General features: G+C 44.2%; 1 protein-coding gene across 2 annotated transcripts in view; it reads right to left on the minus strand.

Moving 5' to 3' along the window:
* Positions 1-8,485: 8,485 nt before the first annotated feature.
* Positions 8,486-24,397, minus strand: part of PSTPIP1 (proline-serine-threonine phosphatase interacting protein 1) — a 97,301-nt gene continuing 81,389 nt past the window's right edge. For both annotated transcript variants that reach the window (XM_077828962.1, XM_077828961.1), the window contains 4 exons: positions 20,356-20,440; positions 19,181-19,251; positions 13,859-13,959; positions 8,486-9,867 (listed from right to left, as the gene is read on the minus strand). In XM_077828962.1, coding sequence (XP_077685088.1) covers positions 9,736-9,867; positions 13,859-13,959; positions 19,181-19,251; positions 20,356-20,440 — 389 coding nt within the window. In that variant the 3' untranslated portion in view covers positions 8,486-9,735. The remainder of the gene's footprint in view (positions 9,868-13,858; positions 13,960-19,180; positions 19,252-20,355; positions 20,441-24,397) is intronic.

Consider the following 24,397-nt stretch of genomic DNA (forward strand, 5'->3'; position numbering starts at 1 on the left):
ACACTTGAGCAGCAGGTCATCATCTTGTTCGGTTGGGCCCAGCAAGTGATTTACAGCTGCAATGCTGTGAGCTGTCCATCTTATTTACATCTCCCCGCCATGCTCTCATTTATCTTCCTTTAGGCCCCAGCTCCGTCCTCCCTCCCCCCCCAACACATATTTCTGTCAGTCAGAAGGAGTCCATAAGTGCTGTATAGTATTACTTTCTGCCTAAAATACATAGCTGTCAGGAAACCTCCTTCCAGAGGACAGCTGATTTCCCAAAACCCGGCTGCAGACACAGAAAGCATGATGAAGTACTGCTGTTTGAACGCTCTTCATGCCAGCACTGCAAGTGAGGATCGTTACAGTAACTGCACAGCACTTCAACGCACTTTAAGAACCCCAACTCACTCTCAGCTTGGCTGTGTTACTATACTTGAAGTCTGCGTGGGAGACATGGTGGGTCAGCATCAACGAAAGATCTAATTAACACTCCTGCCAGGACACAGGATGATACACCACTGAGGTGGGGAGAAAATGGGAAAAGCCAGCTCTAAACAAGGACACAGATCAAATGTGGTGCCTGCTCTGATGTTTCTTGGTTAAAGGAGTTGGCACCGGACCCAGTCCCTGCCTCCTCCTCACCCCCAATCCTGGCAGGGTGTGGATATTTATCAAGACTCCTTATCTCTCTAATAGTAGGGCTTCTCTCTGTTTTTGTATCCCCCACATGGAGGCTGAATCAAGCTGTGACTGTAGTAAAAAAAAACTTTAGCAGAACAAAGTCATTGTCACTCATATCTTAGTTCCTCTCAATGGGCTGAGACACAAGAAGGGCCCAGCACTCCTTCTCTAAAGACAAAGCTTTTCTCACGTCTATCAGTGCACTGAAGGCTCTTCCATTCACGCTTGTGTTAACGTTCTTATCCTGGGAAGGTTAAAGTTCACCACTTTCCCAAGAAGCTTCTACACTGACTGTTCCAGCTTGGAACGTCCAAACAATTCTTCCTTAGACACAGCTATTGGACACTGGCAAAGAGGAAGGGAATGCACAAAATTCCCTCCCCCACTCCCTGTATTGAAAGTGAATGGTCTCTCATATGTGCAACCCCCTTCCTAAGAGCCGTCTAATCTTGTTACAAAACAAGCCAGGGCATCATGTACACAAGATAATATGGCCTTCTTTTGTATCAGCTTTTCCACTGCAAATATCAATCCAGCCACCACAAAAAAATGGCTTGTTTAGACTGAGTTTGGGGTTGAACAATAACAATGATATTTTCCACCTGAAAAACCTATAGGCATGCTAATCTAAAAGTGCTTTACAAAATTGGGGAAGCATTATTATTCCCATGTTACAGCTGGAGAAACTGAGGCACAGAGCGGTTTAGTGACTTGCCCAAAGTCACAGTGCAAGTAATTTGTTATTAAAATAACAAAATAAAATTGGGTTCTTTAAATAGTCCAAACAGAGTTCTTCATTTGCAGGAAATTTTAGTTGGAAAATATGCTAGACTTTTTTTTCTAACTGTGCTTGTATCCTCAAATACAGAGGGGTGGGGAAGAAAGCTAACCTCTCTGCAATCAAGTCAAAGGAAGTTTGATCAAAGTAAAATACCAGTAAAGCTCTTACTTAATATTGACCATGCAGCCTTAACTCAGTTTGGGGGGCTAACTGAACTACGGTGCTGGTTGCATAGCTGTGACCATACAAGCTGTGTGTAAAATGCTTGTCATAGGACCTGATCCTGCTCTCATTGAACTCAGTAGTAAAACTCCTTTTGACTTCAAGGAGTTTGTTAGGGTTCTTTAGGATCCAAAGTGATTTTTTTAATAATGCACTTGTATGCTCTTTGGCCTAAAGAGGCTTGAGTATAAACAGATCATCCCACTCTGAGCAAAATTCTGTTTGGTATTTGGCCTTAGAAATACCTAGAATGTCAAGTCTGGTGTTTCCTGGAGAACATCTGAGAGGTCTCAGGAATGTTTATTATTAGTGTTAACATCTTAACTGAAGGGAGTCAACATGTTGAATCTATGACAAAGACTTCCTTTATCCAAAATGTGAATTGGTCATTGGACTTAAATAGTTGCCCCCAAACCAAAAACAACAGTTGAAATTGTTGTAACTTAAAGTTGCTTTGTCTTTCTTGATGCTTGTGATATCATTTCACTAGTTCAACAAGACATGAATTTCTAATGTAGAAGAATAAGCCAAAGTCCTTCCCCCTCTTCTTAAAAAAAAAACAAAAAAACAAAACCCACACCACCTTTCAGCCATATGATTTACAAGAAGCAAAGAAGGACCCAAGCCCAGTTTTTAATTTTCTTTTGCAGGTTACCTTTAGGCAATGTTCTGTGAAAGCCACTCTCATGGCCCAAGGGAAAGTGAGGCAAAAGCCCAGCTCCTCTCTCCTTACTGGTGCTAACTATGCTGATCATGCTCAGTGCAGGTACAACAGAACAGCAGCTGGGTAGAGTTTTTCCTTGCATTCAAAAGGGTGGTGAGTGGTGTTGGCAGAACAACAGTAACTTATCCTACCCCTACTTTCAGTTTTGCTAAGCAACAACCTGCAATGTCTTATCTCTAAAGGGGCTTAATTGCCCAGTGCTATAAGTAATACCTCCTATAGCAGCTGTAAGAGATAGTAAGAATAAAGTTGCTATGTAGGAGCAGTGGCTGATTTTTCAAGCCCTGACAACTTGTCTGTTTTATGCTCAAATTTGGTACGAACCTGGGCTAAAGGCTAATGGTGACCTTTCAGCACAGGAGCAGACAGCAAACTGCATGAAGTGCACTTAGAGGAGCGTGGCTACTCTAAACTAGTACAGTTGAATCAGCTAGCTAGCCCTGATAACAGGGACAGCAGCTCTATGCTAGCAGATGTGTGAGCAGCTGGCTGACACCATACTCAACATACGCCAAACTGCTGGATTTATGCACAGGACATCTTCCCTGCAAGAGAAACAAAGCAAATACAATCATACAAGTACATCATGCCCTGAAAGTGTGTGTTAATATCAGCTATTCCACCTGGCTGGTGCTCAGGCTCAGCTGCTCTCACCCCCCCCCCCTCTCATTTTGGCCTGAAGTTGGCATCACCTGAGGCCTAGCTCATAATGAAATGCATGTTGATCTCCACCTGCTTTCACTTAAGCTGTATATAGCAATCAGTTAGACTGCTGATGCAATCAGGAATCTCCACTAGGGAAATAGCTTCTAGGGAAAGAATTTAGAAGCAGCAAGGATGCTTTTACTATGAGGGGGTAAATTGCTGGCCGGCAAGGAGAGAAGACAGCTAAGGTAGGAGCTGTTTTTGTTCATGTCTTGCTTGCATGTTCTGTTCTCACTAAAGCAGAAGGAAGCTGAGTGTTTTACCTGAAGCAAACCTGAGGGCAACATCTTTTGAGGTGGCAAACAATTGGGGTGTTTCATGCAGTTACCCTATTGCAGTTCTGCTAACTGTGTTCAACTAACTTGCTGTGCAAGGTGCTTTCTTAGGCAGTAAAAACTCCCTGGAAACCCCTCTAGCTCTGGGTGCTGTGACCCCTCAGCTAAAAAGAAACTGCTGGACCAAGCTGTTCAGGAGAGGGGCTGCCTTTACATTGTGTAGAACGCTGTGCATATTGTTGGTTCTTTAGTAACGGGGGTGAGGGGAGCCTGCTGCTTTTTATTACTGTATTTTATAAGTTAGTGACAGTGTTTTTTCTCAAACCTAAACCCATTAGTTAAAGCATATGCTGCTCCCCCCTGACAACCTCAGTACAAGGACTGTTGTGGAACCATTGTGGTCAAGTACCTACTCCCTATTTTTTTTTTTTTTCCTTTTAATCTGAACGTCCTATTCTTACTCTTTTTAGCTCTGTATCCATTTGAAACTAGTCATTACAAAGACAGGTCTGGCTGGCTCAATGTCCTACGTCAGGCAGGATTTGCCATGTATCAGTGAGAATCTCTGCGCTCTTTATAAGAGGCACATGTGACTGCCTGTCAGTCTGGAATAGAGAGAGAGTTGGCTGGCTTCCTGGGAGCAGGACGTGGTTCCAGGAACCTGGACTCCTGTAGAGCTCTGTAGTCCCATGAGCTAGCTTGAAGATCCACCGGCTGCTGCGTGTAGGATCCCTAAAGCAGCAACTCTTCAGTTCCCACCTCCTTCCCTCTGGCAATAAGATGCCTGGCCTGGGGAAAGCCTGCTTGTGCTTTCTCTCTCTCTCTTGGCAGCTACCCAAAAAGCCCAGAAAGCATGTATCTGGCCCTTTAATGTCAGGCAGCACCTGTGCAGTAATTGCCTCTGGCTAGCTCTGGACAGGTTGAAGGGGCCTGTGCCCATCTTGCACCAAGACCGTGACCCCTATACACACTCCTCCTAGTCTGGGGCACCCCAGCTGGGTATTGCTCAGAATCTAGTTCAGCCCTTCATTCCAGGGCTTGGAGAGCTGTGTGGAGGAAGCATGCTCAGATAGCCAGTATAGGAGAAGGTGCTTTCTGCACCTTCCTTTCAGCAGGATTTTATGGCCCTCTGTTGCTGGGTTTTCTGAAGGACTTTCATGTAGGTGACCTTATCTGGAAGGATACTGAACCTGCTACAAGGGAGACAGTAAAGAGGAGGGAAATACTAGTTTGAAATGCAAGAGGTGTGAGGAACTTCTGGCAATAATTAAAATGCAGTGGATGTTCTAGCTAAAAGACTGTAAGGGTATGTCTACATTGCAGTTAGACACCTGTGGCTGGCCTGTGCCAGCTGACTTGAGCTTGTGTCACTGTCCAGTTGCAGTGTAGGCACTCAGGCTGCAGCCTGAGCTCTGGGACCCTCCCATCTCGCAGGGTCCCAGAACCCCAGGCTGCAGCCAAAACCTCAACATCTACACTGCAGTTAAACAGCCCCTTAGCCCAAGCCCCATGAGCCTGAGTCAGCTGGCATAAGCCAGCTGCGGATGTCTAATTTCAGTGTAGACCTACCCTAAGCGTGTCCTCACATTCCAGCTACGCAGAGTGATTGTGTGGTGACATAGTACTTATCTCACTGTAAAATCTTACTGGAGACAAGGTACATCATGTAGCTGGAAGAGATCAAAACTATAGCCCTACCCATGATTGAGCTTGCCTAGCTACATGACTGTCAAAACTACAGTCCCTGGTCTCCAGTAGGATTTTACAGGGACGGAGATAGTATGCAATAGTGATCCCATTGTAAAAACGTGCTTTTGGCAAAGTGAAGACAAAGCCCAAGTTGAAGACCATGGGGGAACCTTCAGGTTACTGCTGTCTGCTAACTTGTGTGAAAACTACACATGGCTTTGTCTTCAGTAGGATTTTACCATGTGATAGTTACCTTAAATTAAGAATATACCCTGTCTTTGTAGGAAAGACATCTGCATGGCTAGCTGGGAAGTGCTGAGAGGAGAGACTCAACAGGTTGTCAGTTGAAGCGCCCTAAATAGGGCTATTTGCCAAAACTTAAATTCAGAACCAAAAATCAACTAAATCCATGAGCTACAATTGGGCTCCATCCAGGTGTTCCTGGTATTTCTTGTCCCTTTGGTGGGGCACTGTCAGCTGGGTGGACTGGAGATGCCTGCAGGTTTCTTAGGGCCTGGTCAGGATATCTATGGTTAATAGTTACAGGTGTGAGAAAGCCCAACCAAAAAATGAATAATATACTGTTGTTCAAACAGAACCCCAGCCTCCAAAGCACAGTCTAACTCAGCTCAGTACATTTTATTGTGTACCTGCCCTTTAATTATACTAAAGGCTGCTGTGATGCTACTGGCAGTAGCTTGTGAAGCTGGGAACAAAAGCATGAGTGTTGGCTATTTCTCAGCCTGCATCTCTGAGAACAGATTCATGTATGTGAAAGGAGAACTCCACTCAGTCCCAGTCACACAGCTTACACAGTGAAATGTGTTGCTCGCTGCAAGGGTCCCATGAAACAAAAGTTCACTCTGAAACTATACAGCTTTGTCAATAGTTGTCATTTTGGCGCCTCCTGTTGGTGGCAGCCAGCTTACTAAATAGTGATGCTGTCCAGGTGAAACCAGAAGTTTAACAGTCCAGAACAGTCAAACAAGACGCTTTAAAGTTAAACAGTCAGAGAAAAGGTGATGATTAACACAGATGGCCAGAAAATGGGCAGTTTACCTGCAGGAATTTTTGAGGGAACAATCCCCTTTTGAAATTTTCCTATCAGGGAAATAACTGTTTTCCTAAAGGAAAACATCATGGGAAAAGATACTTTTCTCCCACATTTTTACTTTACTTCTCCCCCCTCCCCCCCATTTTTTGCAGTTGGGGGGAAATTAAATTGGCAGAAAATAGGATTTTTCTCCACTTTCTTAGTCACTGACTGTTTCCCAACTGAAAAAGTTAGTGTTACTTTGTGCCGAAATGAAAGTGGTTTTTAATATACACTGTTAGGTTGTTTTTTTTAATTCTTTTTCCCCCTTTATGGGGATTTTATTTTTGTCAAGTGAGGGTTTTTTTGAGAGGGGAAAAACATCTTTTTTTGACACAGCTCCTCTTTTGGGACAAACTTCTTTTCTGAAAAGCTTTTTAAACATGAGAACTGGTCAAAACATTAAGCGTGACTTTTACTGAAAATGGCCCATTTCAGGCCCATTCCTTTCTCTTCTCTGAAAATAGGGTAATATGCAGTTTCACAACCAAATGTGAAATATCCCTTTTGCTGAATGTTTGTTTTGCTATGAAAGCACTGCACAGCTCTAGTGAAACTTTGTCTCCAGCCTAATGCAGCACCTGGACTTTAACCTTTCAGCCACTTTCCACTCTCCAGGTGTGGGCGATTCCTAGAAACTGCATGTGCTCAGGGGGCTGGGATATTTTGATTGGTTCCTCAGTGTTCTATTTCTGACACATGCTACCAAGGTCGATGGGGTGAACTGCATAGTTACAAATATTTTTGTAACCAATTATCAGCCAAGCCCTTCACTCTAAAGAAGAGAAGATAAATCATGAGACCATTGCAATTGCCTTTCTGCCTACAGAGCTATCCCAAATTAGCACCCAGTTCCCAGATACTGTAGTGATGGGTACATTATAGACTGAAGGGGTTATGTATGTAGGTATTTATAATTTATTTCACTTAATCAAAGAATGACTGGTGGAGATTGCAAAGTATAAAATGCTTTTATGGGATGTCAAGATGAGCCTGAGAGTAGCAGTCATCACAAAACTGGTAATGACCTCATGATCAGAGATGCAGGTAATAGCTTACCCACAGCAAGAGATTCTATAGACAATGTGGTAACCAGGAGGGGTGCTCCAATGCTTGGTGAAACTCTCTGAGCCCTAAGAGGAATGTGGTCTTTACTGAGTACCTGTGTTACTTATTTACAGATTACACAAGATCTTACTTTTTTTTTTTTATTGAAATCATCTACAAAATGTCTGCCTGCATCAATTCTGGCTGAAAGGCTTGCTATTAAAGGAGGCTAGTATCTAAAATCACTCATACTTTAGGTTTCATTTCAAGATGGTTACAGTTGTTTGACTAGCCACACTGCAGATGTCAGTTGGCATACAGTACAGGCCCTAGTTGTGGCCCATTGCTCTCCATTCTTGGGTTATAAAATTCAGATCTGCCCTAAGGAGCATTTTATTGTTACTATTTATACTGTGGTAGGGCTTAGAAGCCCTGATCAGGGACAAGCAAAACGAAGATAATCCCTGCCCCACAGAGAAGTTGTCATAGTGACTCATGCTCTGCCTTTCCACAGCCAGCCCTGGGAAACAGCCCATCACTCCATCTCTTTGGTTTCTATGTTAATACGAAACTGTAAAAGTCTATTCAAGGCACTTCTAGACGTTCTGTGTACCAGGTCTTGGGGGGGGGGCAAATTGTAGGGAAGCCTTCCTCAGAGGGGGAAGTACAACGGGTGACAAGTGAGGGGGAACGCATGCGCAAGAGAGGATCCCCAAAAGGGCTGCACTACTTAGTTTCCCAGCACAAAACTGAATAAAATCTGCTATGGGTTTCTCTGGACTGACTATAGTTCATTAATGTGCTACAGTCCTGTTAACTAAAATGCTGGAACAGTCCCTTTTGATTTCTCTCTGGCTTTAAAAGCCTCACTCCATACCCACAGTGCCTCCTCACTTAAAAGATTTTCCTGTTAACGGTGATTATTTGTGCTTTAAATTGACTTTTGATTCGATTTTAAACTCTGAAATTTTAGCAGTTCATTCTCTCCCTAGGAAGTAGTCTTTTCCCCAAGCAAATTCTTGAAGGTTTGTATTGCATCACTAAATACTGAAGGAGGATCTTATGGTCTGTATTGGATAAATACTGTGGATTTTGGAAGTATTTCTAAATACTAGTCACCTGATAAAATAGGAATGTTGTGGAGAAATTGATCTATGGTGTACAAAATAGCCAGCTTTGCTTATGAGAACTTTCATAAAGTGTAAAAAGAAAAGGAGTACTTGTGGCACCTTAGAGACTAACATTTATTTGAGCATAGCTACAGCTCACTTCATTGGATGCATTTGTTAGTCTCTAAGGTGCCACAAGTACTCCCTTTTTCTTTTTGCGAATACAGACTAACGCAGCTGCTATTCATAAAGTGTGAATGCAATGTGAGGAAGGGAAAAGGAGCAAGGACAGACCCATGACAATGATCTCGGAGATGCAGAGGCTGCAGGAGCAGGATGGCTAGGTAGTCGGGAAACCGTAGGGGAGGGGCATCTGAAAGGGAAGGAGAAGATCATGTAGGCTGGGAGATGGGATGGGCAGAGATTAAATCAGGTAACATATAGGCCAATTGCATGTAAGCCTACCGAGTGATGAGCTCAAACAGGTCAGTCTAGGAATACAGCTTCAGTGAAAGCCCTTACTTAGCTTTTAAACATGACAAATCATATTAAGGTTATGACACAATCCATCAAAAAAAGGCAACGGCCAACAAAGATCAGGGTCAGGATCTATCCTTATCTCTTTGCCTTTGGATTCCACACAAGGCTGGAGCAATAGAGGACTTGGTGTTTAATAGCAGGAGGAGTTGGTGGTGGGGTAGAAGGGCTTATATTTCCTTTAGCTCAATGCATGTCACAATCCTTTTTAATGTTCTTTAAAGCAGCATTTCATCTTTACGATTTGCCCTAGTTGCTCTGATGATAAAATAGGTGGGGAATCCTTACCCATTTCTCCCATTCATGCATTTTGGAGGGGAGGGGGACTGCATGAACTTCTGTCTCGTGTCATATAGCTAAGACCCCAGTATGTCTTCATCATGAGCACAGCATACCTACACCACCATCCCCATATTCCACACCTCTGTCAAAGATGCTTGCGCTACTTATGCAGATAACGAAAGAGATAATTAATTGGTAGAGAATATGACTGTTGGCACAAGAGTGACTCCAAGCCTGCCAGGAGGTGATACAGACTTACTGAGGGATATTTCTCATTTTCCATTTTTGTAAGCAATTTTTTTTCTTGAGGAGAAATTTGGTTTGTTGTTTTTCCATACTTTGTCGTAACTTTGAGGCGCTGATGGACTGTGTTCAATGCAATGTTGATGGAACAGTCAAAGGGATAAAAGCCCTTGTAAGATGGGAACCCCTGCAGTGTCTCTGGGAAAACTCCAGTGTGGAGAGAGAGAGGCCTAAAGAAAAAGGCAGGGACAATTTGTTAGCCTCAAGTGATAATCTTAGAAGAAAATGATATGGCCTCCTCTTGGTGAGCCATTTTAGAGAATAAGGTATTTTTAAGGTCTTAAAGCAGATGCATCTCTTCGTCAAAGCTTTTCGAGGTAAGATCCTGGCACAAATCCTTGTTGACCATTCCTTTCTGCTGTCCACCAGCCATCCTCGCCTTCTGCGATGATTGCTATGATGTCCCCTGCACTGATATCCAGTTCATCGGTGTTCTGAAAGGAGAGACCCAACAGAGGGAGTGGAAATCTGGTTAGTCTCAGTACTCAGACTCTTCTGCATGTTGTGTGGGGGATTTTCCTAGCTCCCATGGTCCTAAAGCATATCTGTATGCATGTCACTGTGATAATGAATCTGAAATATCACACTCGCACTCTGTGTGTGGCTCCATTTTTGCTGAGTGGTCATACTATCAACTTTCTTCCCATCTCCAGAGTGGAACAGAAATGTACCCATCCTGCATTCAGTCCCTGTGCAGATTAGATCTTGTATCATAGTCCCTTCTGGCAGAGGTTGTTCCTAAGGCCAGGTCTACGGTATAAATTTACACTGGTATAATTATGCCACATGGGGGTGTGAAAAATTCACACCCGTGAGCAATATAGTTATACCAACCTAACCCTCGGTGTAGATGGCGCTATGTCGACAGGAGAGCTTCTCCCACTGACATAGCTAATGCTTCTCATGGAGGTGGATTAACTACGCTGATGGGCAGTGCTTTAATTTGTAATGAAAGAGGTGCTGGGGTTCAAGCAATTTTTTACATTCATAACAGACACGGAAAGGCTAGAGGTACTGGGGCTACGAACTGCCAAGCCTAGAGGTGCCAGGGCTCAACCCTGGCACAAATTAACACTGCTGACGGGAGAAGCTCTCCTATCAGCATCTTCACTAAAGGACTACAGCATCACAGCTGCATGGGTGCAGCTTTTGAAGTACCGACCTGCCCTAAATGCAACTTCCTCCTGAACCAGCCAGTCATGCTCCTTTGTTAGAGCAATACAAGGCTACATGCTCAAGGGAGATAAAAATGATGCCTCCAATAATCGCAGTCTGGGAGAGGTTTCTCATCAGCACAACTGATCTCAGGTGACCTGCATTGTAGTGCAGATCCCTGCTGCTGAGCAATAGTGGTCAACAGTGGTATAATGATTATTCATGAAACATGCTATTTCCCCCCAGAGATAGAATCACTGCAAGTCAGCCTGGCTATCAGCCCATTAAGTGATGCTGTCCTGTTTTCTGTGTGATGGGGTATCAATTCACTGTCCAACGAGCAATGAAATTGAAACAGTGATAGCACAAGCCTCCAAAATTTGCATTCAACAGATCAGATCAATCTAATTTGAATATAGTGCTCAAGTGTGTGGAAGTCTACCCCCAGGTTAGGAATCGTCCATCTTCATGAAAGGAATTTAATAATTCCCCTCAAGGCAAAATGCCATGAATGCTGAGGTACATTAAAATGACCCTGAACAGGCCCTAAAGCAAATATCTCTCCAAACAATGAAAGAGTAGAAAAAATATTTGAACACCCTGAAGTGCATAGGAAATTCTCATCAGCTGCACTGACCTAACCCAACTGTTTGGCTTCAGTTGGAACAAGGGTAGTCTTATTTTATTTTATTTATTTATTTTGTCAAGGTCCAAATGTTTTGGTCAAGGAGTAGTCCAGGTCCAGACTCCAGATAAAATGATGATGATAAATAAGTTTAAACATTTTTTGGGATCTGTTGAAAAGCATCTGGTGGTCTGGATTTGGCCCATGGGCTGCCTATTGACTACCCCGAGTTAGAATCTGACTCATGTTGACCTCTTACGAAGAGTCTCCTAAGTGACACGTTTTCAGTGTGGGTCTCCTAACACAAGAACTAGGGGACTTTCAATGGAGCTTAAAGGTGGCAAATTCAAAACTAATAAAAGGAATTTTTTTTCAAACATGTAATTTGACTGTGGAACTCTTTGCCAGAGGATGTTGCTGAAGCCAAGAATGAGCAAAATTCAAAGAGACTGGCCATTTGTATGGATAGCAAAATTATCCATAGTTCATGCTAAGGAAAATATTGGATGGGAGGTAAAACCCCGTGTTTTGGGGTGTAAACCTATCTCTTTCTAGTGGGGATTAGGATGAGATCATGGGGGCAGATTATCCCACATCTGCTTCCTGTGGGGCTCTTTGGAACATCAGGCCACTGTCAGAGGCAGGACTGTAGACTAGGTGGACCTGGACAGTAGGATGACTCCTATACTTCTGTTTCCTGTGTAAGAGCATAAGGGCAGTCATAAGGCGAAAGGCTCTTGGGCTACTTTGGCATTCTAATCTATAAAGTGAAGATATTGTTTACCTCCTTTGTAAAGCAGTCTGAAATCTACAGATGAAAAGGTGCGTGGTGTTAGTAAACTCTTGCTTTAGCAAGTCAGCTTGTCTCTGTTGTGACTTTACTCATGATGTCTAACGGCACTGGGTCTGAAGTCAGGAACATTACAGTTCCCTATTTGAGGACGCAGATTGCTCATCAGCAGTGTCTTCAGATTCAGTGAGCATGTCAACCCCAGCTCCTTGCTATTTGCCCAAGGGGCCTGTGTTGGGACTGGCACTTGGCAGGAGCGATCAACGGGGCACAGCATATTTACATGGAAAAATGTGAGGGAGGGCTGTGCCGTCTGACTCCATCAGAATGTCAATGTGTGTGTTGTATCGGTAGCTTTTTCATTAACATATTTTTTCCTTCTCTTGCATCTGTCTAATAGAGCTGGAATAATACAAGCTCATAGTATTTCCACTATGCAGGAACTAGAGTAGCATGACCAAGCCAGATCTCATATTGTTGTTTCAGCTCCATTTAAAAAGTGCCTCAGAGGGGTTATTTGTATCCATTTTCCACTTAAATATTTCTATTATAAACCCCACACAAAACCATAACTAAACTGAGGCAAAGGCAGAAGACAGGCTGGGAGTCTGTATCTGGCAATAGTTATGAACAGGAAATCAGTATGACTTGTTCTAAAATCCTTTTGTGCAATGGAGATTGTGTTGGAAGTCTGCCCCTGCTATGGAATACAGACAACACATTAAGGTCTTGGGGTAGGATTCTCCAGATGAGGATGGGGTCAAATGGAGAACAGCTTTTAGATAATATTTGACAGACTCTCTCTCTCTCTCTCCTGTTTCCAGGCTGAATAAAAGCCAGGGAAGATTTTATAACATGAACTGCAACCATATTCCCTTGGGCTGTAGTCTCAAATTTCACAAGTGAAGTAGAGTCAGAATGACTCATTACTTGGATGGGAGATCATAAAGGAAAACCCAGGTGCTGTACAAAGTGGTGGTGCCATTCCCTGCTGACCTGCTCTAGATTGTGTCTTAGCGCAGCACCCTCAGACACCATACTATGTGGGGTGCTGTTTTCCCATCCGCTGTAAAACCGGGACCTGATCGTTTTGTCAGTAAAGATCCTGTTGTCCTCTTCAGCAAAAACAGTAACAGGGGACTAGTCCTGCTGTACTCCAACTGGAATCTTGGCAGTATATGCGTTCGTCTACCCTAAACTCCCTCTGCATTTGTAACTGGATACAGTATTCTTCATCATTTCCTGCCCTAAATTGCTATCCAAATGTTCTGGATTCCAATCCTACATCAAGATCCTCTAGTGTGTACCTCTGTAGAGACCCATTCATTCACAGGAGTAGGGGTTTGCACTAGCAAATCCTGATGCTGGATCAGGGCCTTAACTAACTTCTCTTATGTTTTTATTGGGACTATTTTTATACATCTTCTTGTAAAGCCAGGTGGTTCAGTTACCATCAGTCAAAATGTACAAAGCTTCTGTAGTGAATGAGTCTCTCCTATCCCTAAAGAGACAAGGGTTGGGATGGTTTGGCACTGTTACTGATGAAACACATTTAATGTACAGCAAATTGAAATAAACTTTTATATACTGTGTTATCTTGGGGGGCAGTATGGTCTAGTGGCCGGGGCAGTATGGTCTAGTGGCCAGAGCAGAGACCTGGGAGTCACACCTCTTGGCTGCCACAGACTTGCTAGGTGACCTTGGCTAAGTAACTCTGTTCCATTCATTTTCCCATCTATAAAATGAGGATAAAACATAACTCCTAGGGGTGTTGGGAATTAATGGGCTTTTTGAGTCAAAGGTACTATTTTAAGCCTAGTGCATTACAACGTTCATTTTTTAATCCTTTGACTACCTGGGCTGTATAGTCGTAGAGCACTCTGTAGTCCTGTGATGGTGTGGTCGCTGCTTGTTCACCCACATTAATAGATGCATAGACTCCATCCACTTTCTCGTCTAGAAAAACAAGGAAACAAAGAGTTCACAGACTTATAAATGCAAGGAAACATTTGCAAGAGTTCACAAACACAAGGGTGTCTATTCTTCTCTCTGTGCACTGGGATGTGTGTGCCTAGAGAAGCTGCTATTGCCTCCAGGTAAAGCTATGCAGAACAATTGCCACTGTCTAGAGGAGTCAGAAACTAGCTTTCGCTCCATACATGGTAAGACTGCAGGGTAAACATTTTCCCTGCTTAAAATATAGTCCCAAATGGTCTAAGGAATAATAAAACCAGTTTGTGGTGGGATCTGTGATTTTTCTGAGGGGAAAAATAAAATATAATGCAGAGAAAGAAAGGTTCAGTGAGCCTTAGTAGTAATTTAGATGGTGCCATGATGGAATATATTACTGGAATAGTGGTTTTGCTGAGGTCTAACCTAGTCAGTAAACTGCGCCAGTGAGCTTTTACACGTCCAAATGCACACTCTACCACCATTCTGCACTTGCTCAGCCTATAGTTGAACTGCTCCTTACTATTGGCCAGGGTGCCTGTGTTTGGCTTCATAAGCCATGGCATTAAGGGGTAGGCTAGGTTCCCCAAGGATAACTATAGGCACTTCAACATCCCCCAACAGTTATTTTCTGGTCTGAGAAGTAAGTTCCTTCCTGCAGCTGTTCACACGGACCAGAGTTCCTGAAGATGCAAGCGTCATGCACCTTTCCTGGCCATCTCATGTTGATGTCGGTGAAATGTCCCTTGTGATCCACCATTGCTTGCGGTTTACGTACTGGCTGCCAAGGTGGTCCGGTCCCCAGATAGGGGATATGCATTCCATCTATCGCCCCACCACAGTTAGGGAACCCCTTTGCAGCGAAGCCATCCACTAAGACCACATTTCCCAGAGTCACTACCCTTGATAGCAGCAGCTCAGTGACTGTGTTGGCTACTTGGATCACAGCAGCCCCCACAGTAGATTTGCCCACTCCAAATTTATTCCTGACTGACTGGTAGCTGTCTGGTGTTGCAAGCTTCCAGAGGGCTATCACCACTCGCTTCTCAACTGTGAGGGCTGCTCTCATCTTGGTATTCTTGTGCTTCAGGGCAGGGGAAAGCAAGTCACAAAGTTCCATGAAAGTGCCCTTATGCATGCAAAAGTTTCGCAGCCACTGGGAATCATCCCAGACCCACAACACTATGTGGTCCCACCAGTCTGTGCTTGTTTCCCGGACCCAGAATTGGCATTCCATGGCAGGAACCTGCCCCATTACCACCATGATGTCCAAACTGCCAGGGCCCATGCTTTGAGAGAACTCTGTGTCCATGTCCTCATCGCTATCGTGATTGCGCTGTTGTTGCCTCCTCACCTGCTTTTGCAGGTTCTGCACATACTGCAGGATAATGCACGAGGTGTTTACAATGCTCACAATGGCAGCGGTGAGCTGAGCAGGCTCCATGCTTGCCATGGTATGGCGTCTGCAAGAGAGCAGAGTTGCAGCAGAAGCAGTGGATGATGAGAGATGCCACGAGAATAGATATTTATAGAGAACAATGAGAGGACCTGCGAGGTGGATTCACGGCACCAGGAGAGCAGAGTTGCAGCGGAAACTGTGGATGACGACAACGGTTAGCAGTCCTACTGCACTGTCTGCTGACAGCAGTATGACATCTGCACGGAAAAAAGGTGCGAAACAATTGCCACTGTTTTCACGGAGGGAGGGGTGACTGATGACATGTACACAAAACCACCCATGACAATGTTTTTACCCCATCAGGCATTGGGAGCTCAACCCAGAATTCCAATGGGTAGCGGGGACTGTGGGATAGCTACCCACAGTGCAACACTCCAAAAGTCAATGCTGGCCAGGGTACTGTGGACGCACTCCGCCGACTTAATGCGCTTAGTGGTGACGCACCCAATTGACTTCCTAAAAAACAACTTCTATAAATTCAACCTAATTTCATAGTGTAGACAGTCTACACTAGCACTTATACTGGCATAACTATGTTGGTTTAAAAAAAAATCACATCCTTATCTGCCACAGCTATACCAGTATAATTTTTAAGTGTAGACCTGACCTAAGGATTGCTCAAAAAGAGCTTGATCCTGCATCTCTGCAGCCAATGAGAGTTTTGCCATCAGTCCAAAAACCCCACCAAGGCACATTTTCAAAAGCATTTAGCGCTGACCTAATTCTGCTCTCATGGAAGTCAATCCTCTTGCTTCATAATAAATAATGGACATTAAGGCAAAAGAAAGAGGCAGTGTTTTAAACAGGCAAATGTCACGCTATTGTTAAGATAAAAATCTCACAGTACAAACACTATGACTTTAGGTGTTTGCACTTAGCCAAAATTTGGAACATAATTTAGTCCTGGCTGGTTAAAAGAAGCTTATTCGTAACATTACAGCATTCCTCCACAATGCTGTACTTGCCGGGTCTGTCCTCCTGCTGAGGCATGAGGGAATTTCCCATGTAAACCACCTGTACATCCATGGGGTAACAGAGCCCTTGCAGAGGGCACAGAAGACAGGATCCCTGTAACCCTTCCCACAGTAAATCCTGATCCCACTCCCAACAAGTGATGTGTGGGTTCTTTGATTGGTGTGAGGGGAAAAAAATTGACTTTGTTCTTTCAGTCATCTGAAGAATCCATGTAGCAGGAAGTGAAGAAGCTGAATGCATGTAGATAACCATGATATGCACAAGCCTCTGAAGGCCTTGTCTTCATTCGGAACAAAGTTGTGTTTTTAACTTGAGTTAATTAACTTGAAATAAAAATCCTAGTGAAGATCAGGCCGTCTGTAATTTTCACACGAGTTGGTAAATCAAGGTAAACCCTAGGCTCCTGCAGAGTTGTGTTATCAGCCTGCAAATTTGTGTGAAAACAAATTGCCTTGTCCTTGGTAGGATTTTACCTCATGTTAATTACTGTGTGCTCACTAATATGGGCTAAGAATTCATGTTTTTTTCCTAGTGAAGACACACCCAAAGAGTCTCTCACACACCTGGGCAAACTGCAAGAAGAATGTAGGTACCAAAATCCCATTAGATTACCATACGTATTCTCTCTAAATTTAGAGGCATGCTCCTGCTCCCTAGAAGTCCATGCCAAAACTCCCACAGATAGCAGTGGATGCAGGATCTGGCCTCAGCTCATTAAATGAGACCCATTCTGTCAATGGATATGAGCACGGGGTTCCCACAGGCACCCCCAGAATCCATCCGTGTATAGTATTTGGTCCCAAGAGTAGCATCTCGTTTTACAATGAGCCTGCTCTGATCCTTCAACAAAGTCACAATCCACCCTTTGTGACATAATCGCTTCCACAGTAGTAAATTCTGATGACAATAATGATCCGATAGTGGCCTTGATAAATAGCATGATCTAAACTGGCAGAAAGGAGAAGTTTAATATAATGCAGACACACAAACAGCTGTGAGCAGATTGGGGAGGCATTAATTGTGACCAAAGCTGTTCATATGCTACTGTATAGACATGTGGGACCCAATCCTGGGAGGCACCAAATGCCTTCAACTCTCATTCAAGTTGTATTCATAGGGACACCATTGAATTCTATAGAAATGGACGGCACTTAGGCTCCTTTAAAAGTCTGAGCCCAAGTCTCATTGAAAGTCAGTGGAACACAGACTCCTAAATGCCTATTTCACTCTTGAAAATGAGACTGAGGCTCCTAAATCAGTTAGACATTGTAACTCTGAGCAGAGCAACATCTACATACCTTTAAAAACCCAGTCCTCTGCTCCTTGAAGTCTTTAAACCACGATTTGAGGACTTCAATAGCTCAGACATAGGTGAGGAGGTTTTTCGCAGGAGTGGGTGGGCAAGATTCTGTGGCCTGCGTTGTGCAGGAGGTCGGACTAGATGATCCTAATGGTCCCGTCTGACTTTAATATCTATGAATCTAGCCTGCATGAATGGCACTGAAAATTTCCACTGTTCAGGGAGTCAAACAGAGGGGATTTAGGAGAGACAGTATTCCATTTCTGGGTGGCTGAGTGGACAGGCAGATGTAGTGAAGGATGCATTTTTTTTCATTCGGGGAACATCACAGTTTAAATCTCCTTTAGCTGGTTTTAAATCGAGCCAATAAAAATGTCTCAAACCATTATTTCCTGTGCTGTCAAAATATTATGCTTTGGTGCCCTCTAATGAGAGTGACACAAGTGACCTGTGCAGGGCCATCCTTACGCATACCGCTTATGCGGCTGGGCTGCGTAGGGCACCTGAAAATTTGGGGCACCCCTGGGTCTTAGTGTCCATCTTGCCGCCTCTTCCTATCCCTGGTCCCTATTCTGACCCTTCCTGCTAGCTGCAGCAGCCTGGTGAGTCTTCCTCCAGAGGGGATCTAGTACTTAAAAGTGAAAGTGCCTTCCAGCCTGCCAGATCTATTAGCACAAGATTGAAACTATTAAATAACCTTCCAAATGGTAATGAAGTCATTTAACAGGCATTTGCCAACCCCCAGGTATATACTATCAGTTTCTGAATTTACTGACAAAAGCAGTTGTGCATTACTGTAATATTTACTCAGAACATGTTAGTCTACAGGACCTTAGCTTTTAAAATATTTCATTAGTGTTGCAAAAATTACATCTTTAAAAAATCCTTGCATAGATTTTTTTTTTTAGATGCACAATCTGAGTATTCATCTTTAGCCTTAAATGCTTGGATCTTCAGACATAGTTTTGAATAAATCCTTCAAAAGACCACCCTTATCTAAAATACACATGTGAGCCTGGGCTGAGGCACAGGGGCACCAGTTTAATATTACTGCATAGGGCCCCATAAATCCTAAGAACGGCCCTGGACATGGGATTGGTAAGGCAACGTAACATTTGAAGCAGAACGGATGCCTGTGTTCCTAGCGAGACCAGGCTGGGCCACTGGAAGGCTTGGGAAGGATTCCCCATGCTCTACGTAAGTAGAGGAAAAAACTGTGTTCCTAGACCTTGAGGTCTCAGTCAGAATTTAAACTTCACACATCCACAGGACTTCTTAAGAATAGTACAGCTCCTATTAGTCCCCATGGTGGGGGAAGCTGCTTGCTACATGTTTGTGCCATACTGATGTCTAGATTATAGTCTCATGCTAGCTCATAAGATAGATAACATGTTAATGTCTTATCACATAGTTTATTCTCCATGCAACATGCATGTAAATGATTGATTAATAGGACCAGATACATTTTTTGATTTACATTTGGTAAAACATACCAATAGGAGGGGCTGTGGGAATGATGGTTTCACTGGAGTTTCTGCTATTTCCATGTAGCAATCCGGAGAATCTGTGGAACCAAAAGAAGCTGGTGATGGAACGTACAGAATATGTTGTATATTCCTCAAACTTCCAGAGCGCTAGTCCACTGCCATGGAATCTTCCTCATTCCTCCCATTTGTCACCAACTCTTTTGGCCAAATGTTTCCTCTTCGGAACCTTTTTTTTTTTTTTGTTTTGCACTACAGCAAACCCATTTAATTTTCATTTAAAACAACCCTGGTAAACTAGCAAATCTTTTGAAATTTGCCAATCACTAAACGGTACACAAAATATATTATACATTTTATTATTTTGTGATAGTTTTATCTTATAGACAATTCAAGATATAAAGACACATGAAGCAAAGCTTAAACCATCCCATCGTGACAACATGATAGATCTGTTGACTGGTCAATTGCAAGGGGTGACATCCTTTTCTTTCCTCCTCATGATAACACACTTGAATGTAGAAAATGCTGGCTTTTGGAATGTTGTAGAATAGAATACAGTTTTAAAATATAGTGAACTATTTATATTTTTTTTTCCCTGGATGTTTCCCCAACCAGCATAAACTGTACTGGTATAAGCAATCTTCTACCGATATAATTGGGTCCACATTAGGGCTTTCATCGGTATAAATATTCCTGTATAAATCTCATCCTTAACCAACAAGGCTAGACTACTGAAACTTTTAAGAGCAGATCAGGCTTAAAGCTATTTGCTAATCTGTGGCACGGTAGTGCACTATGGTTTAGCACAGAAGGTATTGCTGGAAAAGACAACTCTTTCTGTCCCCTTCTCCCCACTTAAGTTGTTTTTGTCACTATATGTCCTGGTGCTATCACAAACCAGAATTAAGTGTACCCCAATTACTTGCTGGCTGGTCAGTTTCTTTTAAAGTTGTCCCTTCCCCTCCCTCCCTTCCCGCCAGCAACAATGTGAATAGCTAATCTTGCTCCACTTTAAATTCTGTTAAATTAATTGTTGGTATATGTATATGATATCACATATGCCTTTCACCACGATTAAGGAAACAATTACTTTCAAGATCCAGATTTGTCACTTGCATGTATGTAACCGTATATTGCTTTATACACAGAAAAGCATTTCCACAAGGAACCAATATACTCACCTTTTCATCATCCCACAAGACTGGACTGGGCTGTTGCTACATCTAGGAGATTCCCTGGCATAATAATTCTCATATCCTATTGGAACTACAATGGGATAATTGTTAAAAGCAAGGGTGTAAAGAGGCAGAAGGTACCAATTTTTCCCCTCTACCAGCAATGCAATTGATTTGTTTCCATAGCATGGTGGTTAGTCTCCTAGAGCAGGAGTGGCCAATGGAATTCTGCAGTGTAACCACTCTCCTCTTTAATACATAGGTGCAGACCTGTGAGCTCATCTACACTAGGAAAACTACTGATGACAGATATCAGTAACGGGTACTGCTGAGCTGATGCTTAATACAGTTCTGCTGCAAGTACAGACCCATCCACACCACATTCAGCACCATTTCAATAGTTATGTTCCAATTCTAATCAAGATGGCTGCTGCCTCAATAATAGGACTTGTGCCATCTTGTCATCCCATCTTTGTTTAAGGACCAAAGCTAATCACCCTGCAGCTCTCCGCTACTAACTGGGGATGATGACACAGTCAGCTCTTCTGGGTTTTTTAAACGTATAGGCAGAGATTCAGGAATTCCAGCCACATCTGGGGAATTTTTTGGCCCTACTGTCAGATGCTGTAAAGTAGGTATTTCCTGGTCTCCATTTGTACATAACTATCAGCCTACCTCTCTCGTCCCCAAAGAGAGAGAGAGAATTTGCTATTGACCCATAAATACTTCGAGTAGTGTCCCTATGGCTGCTCCACTTTAGGTGTCTGTGTGCCTCTGTACCTCTGATCGGAGATTTTTGGTAGCAGTGTCCCACTGAGCCCGCACATGTGCTCTCCCTCCCTCGGGGTCTGCCTCAAGGCTATTTAGCACTGCACGGGGCAAATCCGCATCAGGTCCTTCTCTACCGCCTTTGGCCTCTGAGGGAAGGAGCAGTTATCCCTTCCTTATCTGTGTCATTAGCATAAGTAGTGTTTTGTTTTGTTACCTTTGTTCTCCCTAAAAGTACTCAGGCTAGTGTTTTTTGTTTTGTTTTATTCCTTTGGTTTAAAAAGAGAAAAAGGAAAAGAACTTCACTTTCCTTCCCTGTCTGGGGGTATTCCCCTCTTCCCCCCCCCCCATCTAGTAGACTCATAATTATTTTCTTTAAGTTTAAAAAAAAAAAAAAAGTAAAGACGCTGTTCTTCTGCATATTCCTCCCTGCTAGAGGATGACACCCCCTGCCCAGGGGCTTGCCTGGCTCTCTCTGCTCCAAGTGGTGCCTCTCCTGCCAGGAGTCAGTTCCTGTAATGGCCAGACACTCACTGTGCCTGGGAGACCCTCACAGACGTGCTTTACCTGCCACACCTAAAACTGCAGCCTCACAGGAGCTGGGAGCTGAAGTAAAAATTCCTCCTATAGAGAAAACACTTCAGTCTGCAGGGGACTCCCGTGGGTGTTGACCCCGGATCATCCCCGGAGCCTTCACTTCAAAAGGGGTCGAGTGGTGAAGAGGAGAAAGAAGAAGCCACCAGCAGACTCCCCCCCAGAAAGGCTCCTCTCAGCAACCGGCCAGCCAGAGGGGTGTTCCCCAGTGCGGCCGTCTTGGCCCCGATCCCCGAGTAGCTGGCCAGTCAGTGGGACTCCCCAGAGCGGCCACCTCGGTGGGACAATACCAGCAGAGGAACCTCCTGCTGTGAGCTCAGCTGCCGCCCAGAGCTCTGGAAGCTGAAACCTGAGAAGGGGCTTCCTGCTCTGGGCTCTGCCCTGCTCTGAGCTCCTCCCGGCACCCCAGAGGGCAGTTACCGTACCATCTCTAAAAGAGCAGCATAGAGAAACCCTTTGGTACCAGATGCAACAAAACTCCCATCTAGGAAGTGTTCTGCCCCTTCCTAGCTATTGATACTGACTACAGACACTCCTCTGGGGTTCCAGAGGAGCCCATGGTGCTCTGATATTCTGGAGACCTGTGGCCTCAGTACCCAGGGAGAGACAATTACCATACCGTCTCTAAAAAAGTGGCACCAACAAACTTTTTGTACTGGGCAAAACTCTCATTTAGGGAGTGCTCTGCCCAACTATCGGTACTGACAACGTACCACGGACCCTCCTCTGTGGTACCAAATGAACCCATGGTACTGCATGAGCTCTGGTACCCTGGAGACCTGATGACTGGGGAAGAACCACAATCCCCATTACTTGGGACCAGGACCCCGGTATCGAGCACATCCAGAATCGCTCTTAGCCCTGGGCTGTATACTGCCAATACCCCAGTCAGCGGCACCCTTTCCCACTGACGAATCTGACACTGGCCAGGAGGAGATCATTCCCTGGCCCCTCAAGGTGGCCCACCACCACACTAAAAGGGTCATCCCCAATTCCATCATGCCAGCTGCTCGTGCCTGCCTTCCTGCCTCTCCCTCCCTAGGCCATATTGTAACTCTTCGGGCACATACACACACACACAGCACGACTGTCTCTGGTGTCTCTCAGGGAGAGTCCACCAGATGGTTTGCTACAGCCTGGCACCTGAGCCAGGACAGGAGAAAGCTTTTCAGAACAGGAAAGAAGGGGGGGGGGGGAGAAACACACCTGAAGAGGAAGCTACCTCTTCAGCACACTTCTCCTCATCTCTCCCAGATGAGACTGTGCTGCCCACCCCCCATAACTAGGTGAAGATTTTAGAACTTTCTGGATTTTATCAAGAGGGTGGCAGACAAGCTGCAGATCCACATCACAAGTTGGTGGAAATTCTGCACACTACTTCCCATCTAGAACTGTCCTCCCAATTAATGAGCTGATTCTAGATCCTACCAAAATCATCTGGCAAAGCCAGCCTCCATCACACCAACCAGCAACAGAGTGTAAACAAAAACAATCCTACATCTCTACCCAAAGAGGCAGACTTTGTTTTCAACATCCGCAACCCAACTCCATCATAGTGGATGTGGTTAATGCATGAAGCAGGCAACATAATGCCAAGTCAACTCCATATGATCAGGCTTCGCAAGATGACGTATTTATCGACAACATTACTGTTTAGAGTCATAAATTACCAAACTGTCATGGCCAAAACAATTTTGTTAATCTTGGGGAAACCCAGGATGTTTCTGAAACATTACTGGAAACACAAAAAGAACAGATTCAGACCATTCTTAGAGAAGGTCAGTTAATAGCCAGACTGGTCCGAGAGACACCACTGGATGTAGCTGTTACAGCTGCCCGCCCAGTCTCCATGACAGTGATACTGAGGTGGCTTGTGGGTTTTTTTTTTGTTTTGTTTTGTTCGCTACACTTCTCTAGATTGCCCAAAGAGCTACAGACTTCCAATTTGAAGGGCCAAACTCTTTGAAGAGAAGACAGATTTTCTCTCCACCTCCTGAAGGATTCTTGGACCACACTACACTCCTTAGGAATCTACACTGTGGAACAGAGAGAAGATGTACCTCTCAACCACACCACAGATCACAATCTTCTCAATACTCACCATCTCTGTGCTCTTTTGAGCCACAGTGTAAGAGTCCCAGGGCTCAAAAGTGAGAACAGTCTGCACCCCAGTCCATGACCTCTCAAACTGCCTCTTATAGGCACTTTGATGAGCTGGTAGGGGGCCTGAACAATGATACCTTACAGCATCAGCTGCCATCTATGCACCTGTCACACCACTCAGAAGTCACCTTACCTTACTTCACAGCAGTTAGGACCAGCTCTAGAGCAAAGAGATTGATTTCTAGCCCTGAACTTACAGGGTGCCTATTTCCATATCTCAATACAACCATTGTACAGGAGATTTCCTACTGCTTACCTTTGGGGCAGGATCATTATAGGTACAGACTGCTCCACACAGGGTAGTCTCCAAGGTTCACTTCATTGTAGTGGCATACTAGCCCCGGTACAGTGACTGGACTTTATCAGCACCAACCTGATGCAGTATAAGCGAGAGTGCTCCTTTCACTACCCACATTCACCACCCTGGGACACATGTCTCCCTAATATGCTGGGGAGCTCACCTACAAGGTTCAGGACAAATGGCCTTCCACAGAAATGACCTTCCATATCACTCTTTTGGGGC

This window comes from Eretmochelys imbricata, chromosome 10 (genome assembly GCF_965152235.1).
Source record: "Eretmochelys imbricata isolate rEreImb1 chromosome 10, rEreImb1.hap1, whole genome shotgun sequence".
Classification (NCBI taxonomy): Eukaryota; Metazoa; Chordata; order Testudines; family Cheloniidae; genus Eretmochelys; species Eretmochelys imbricata.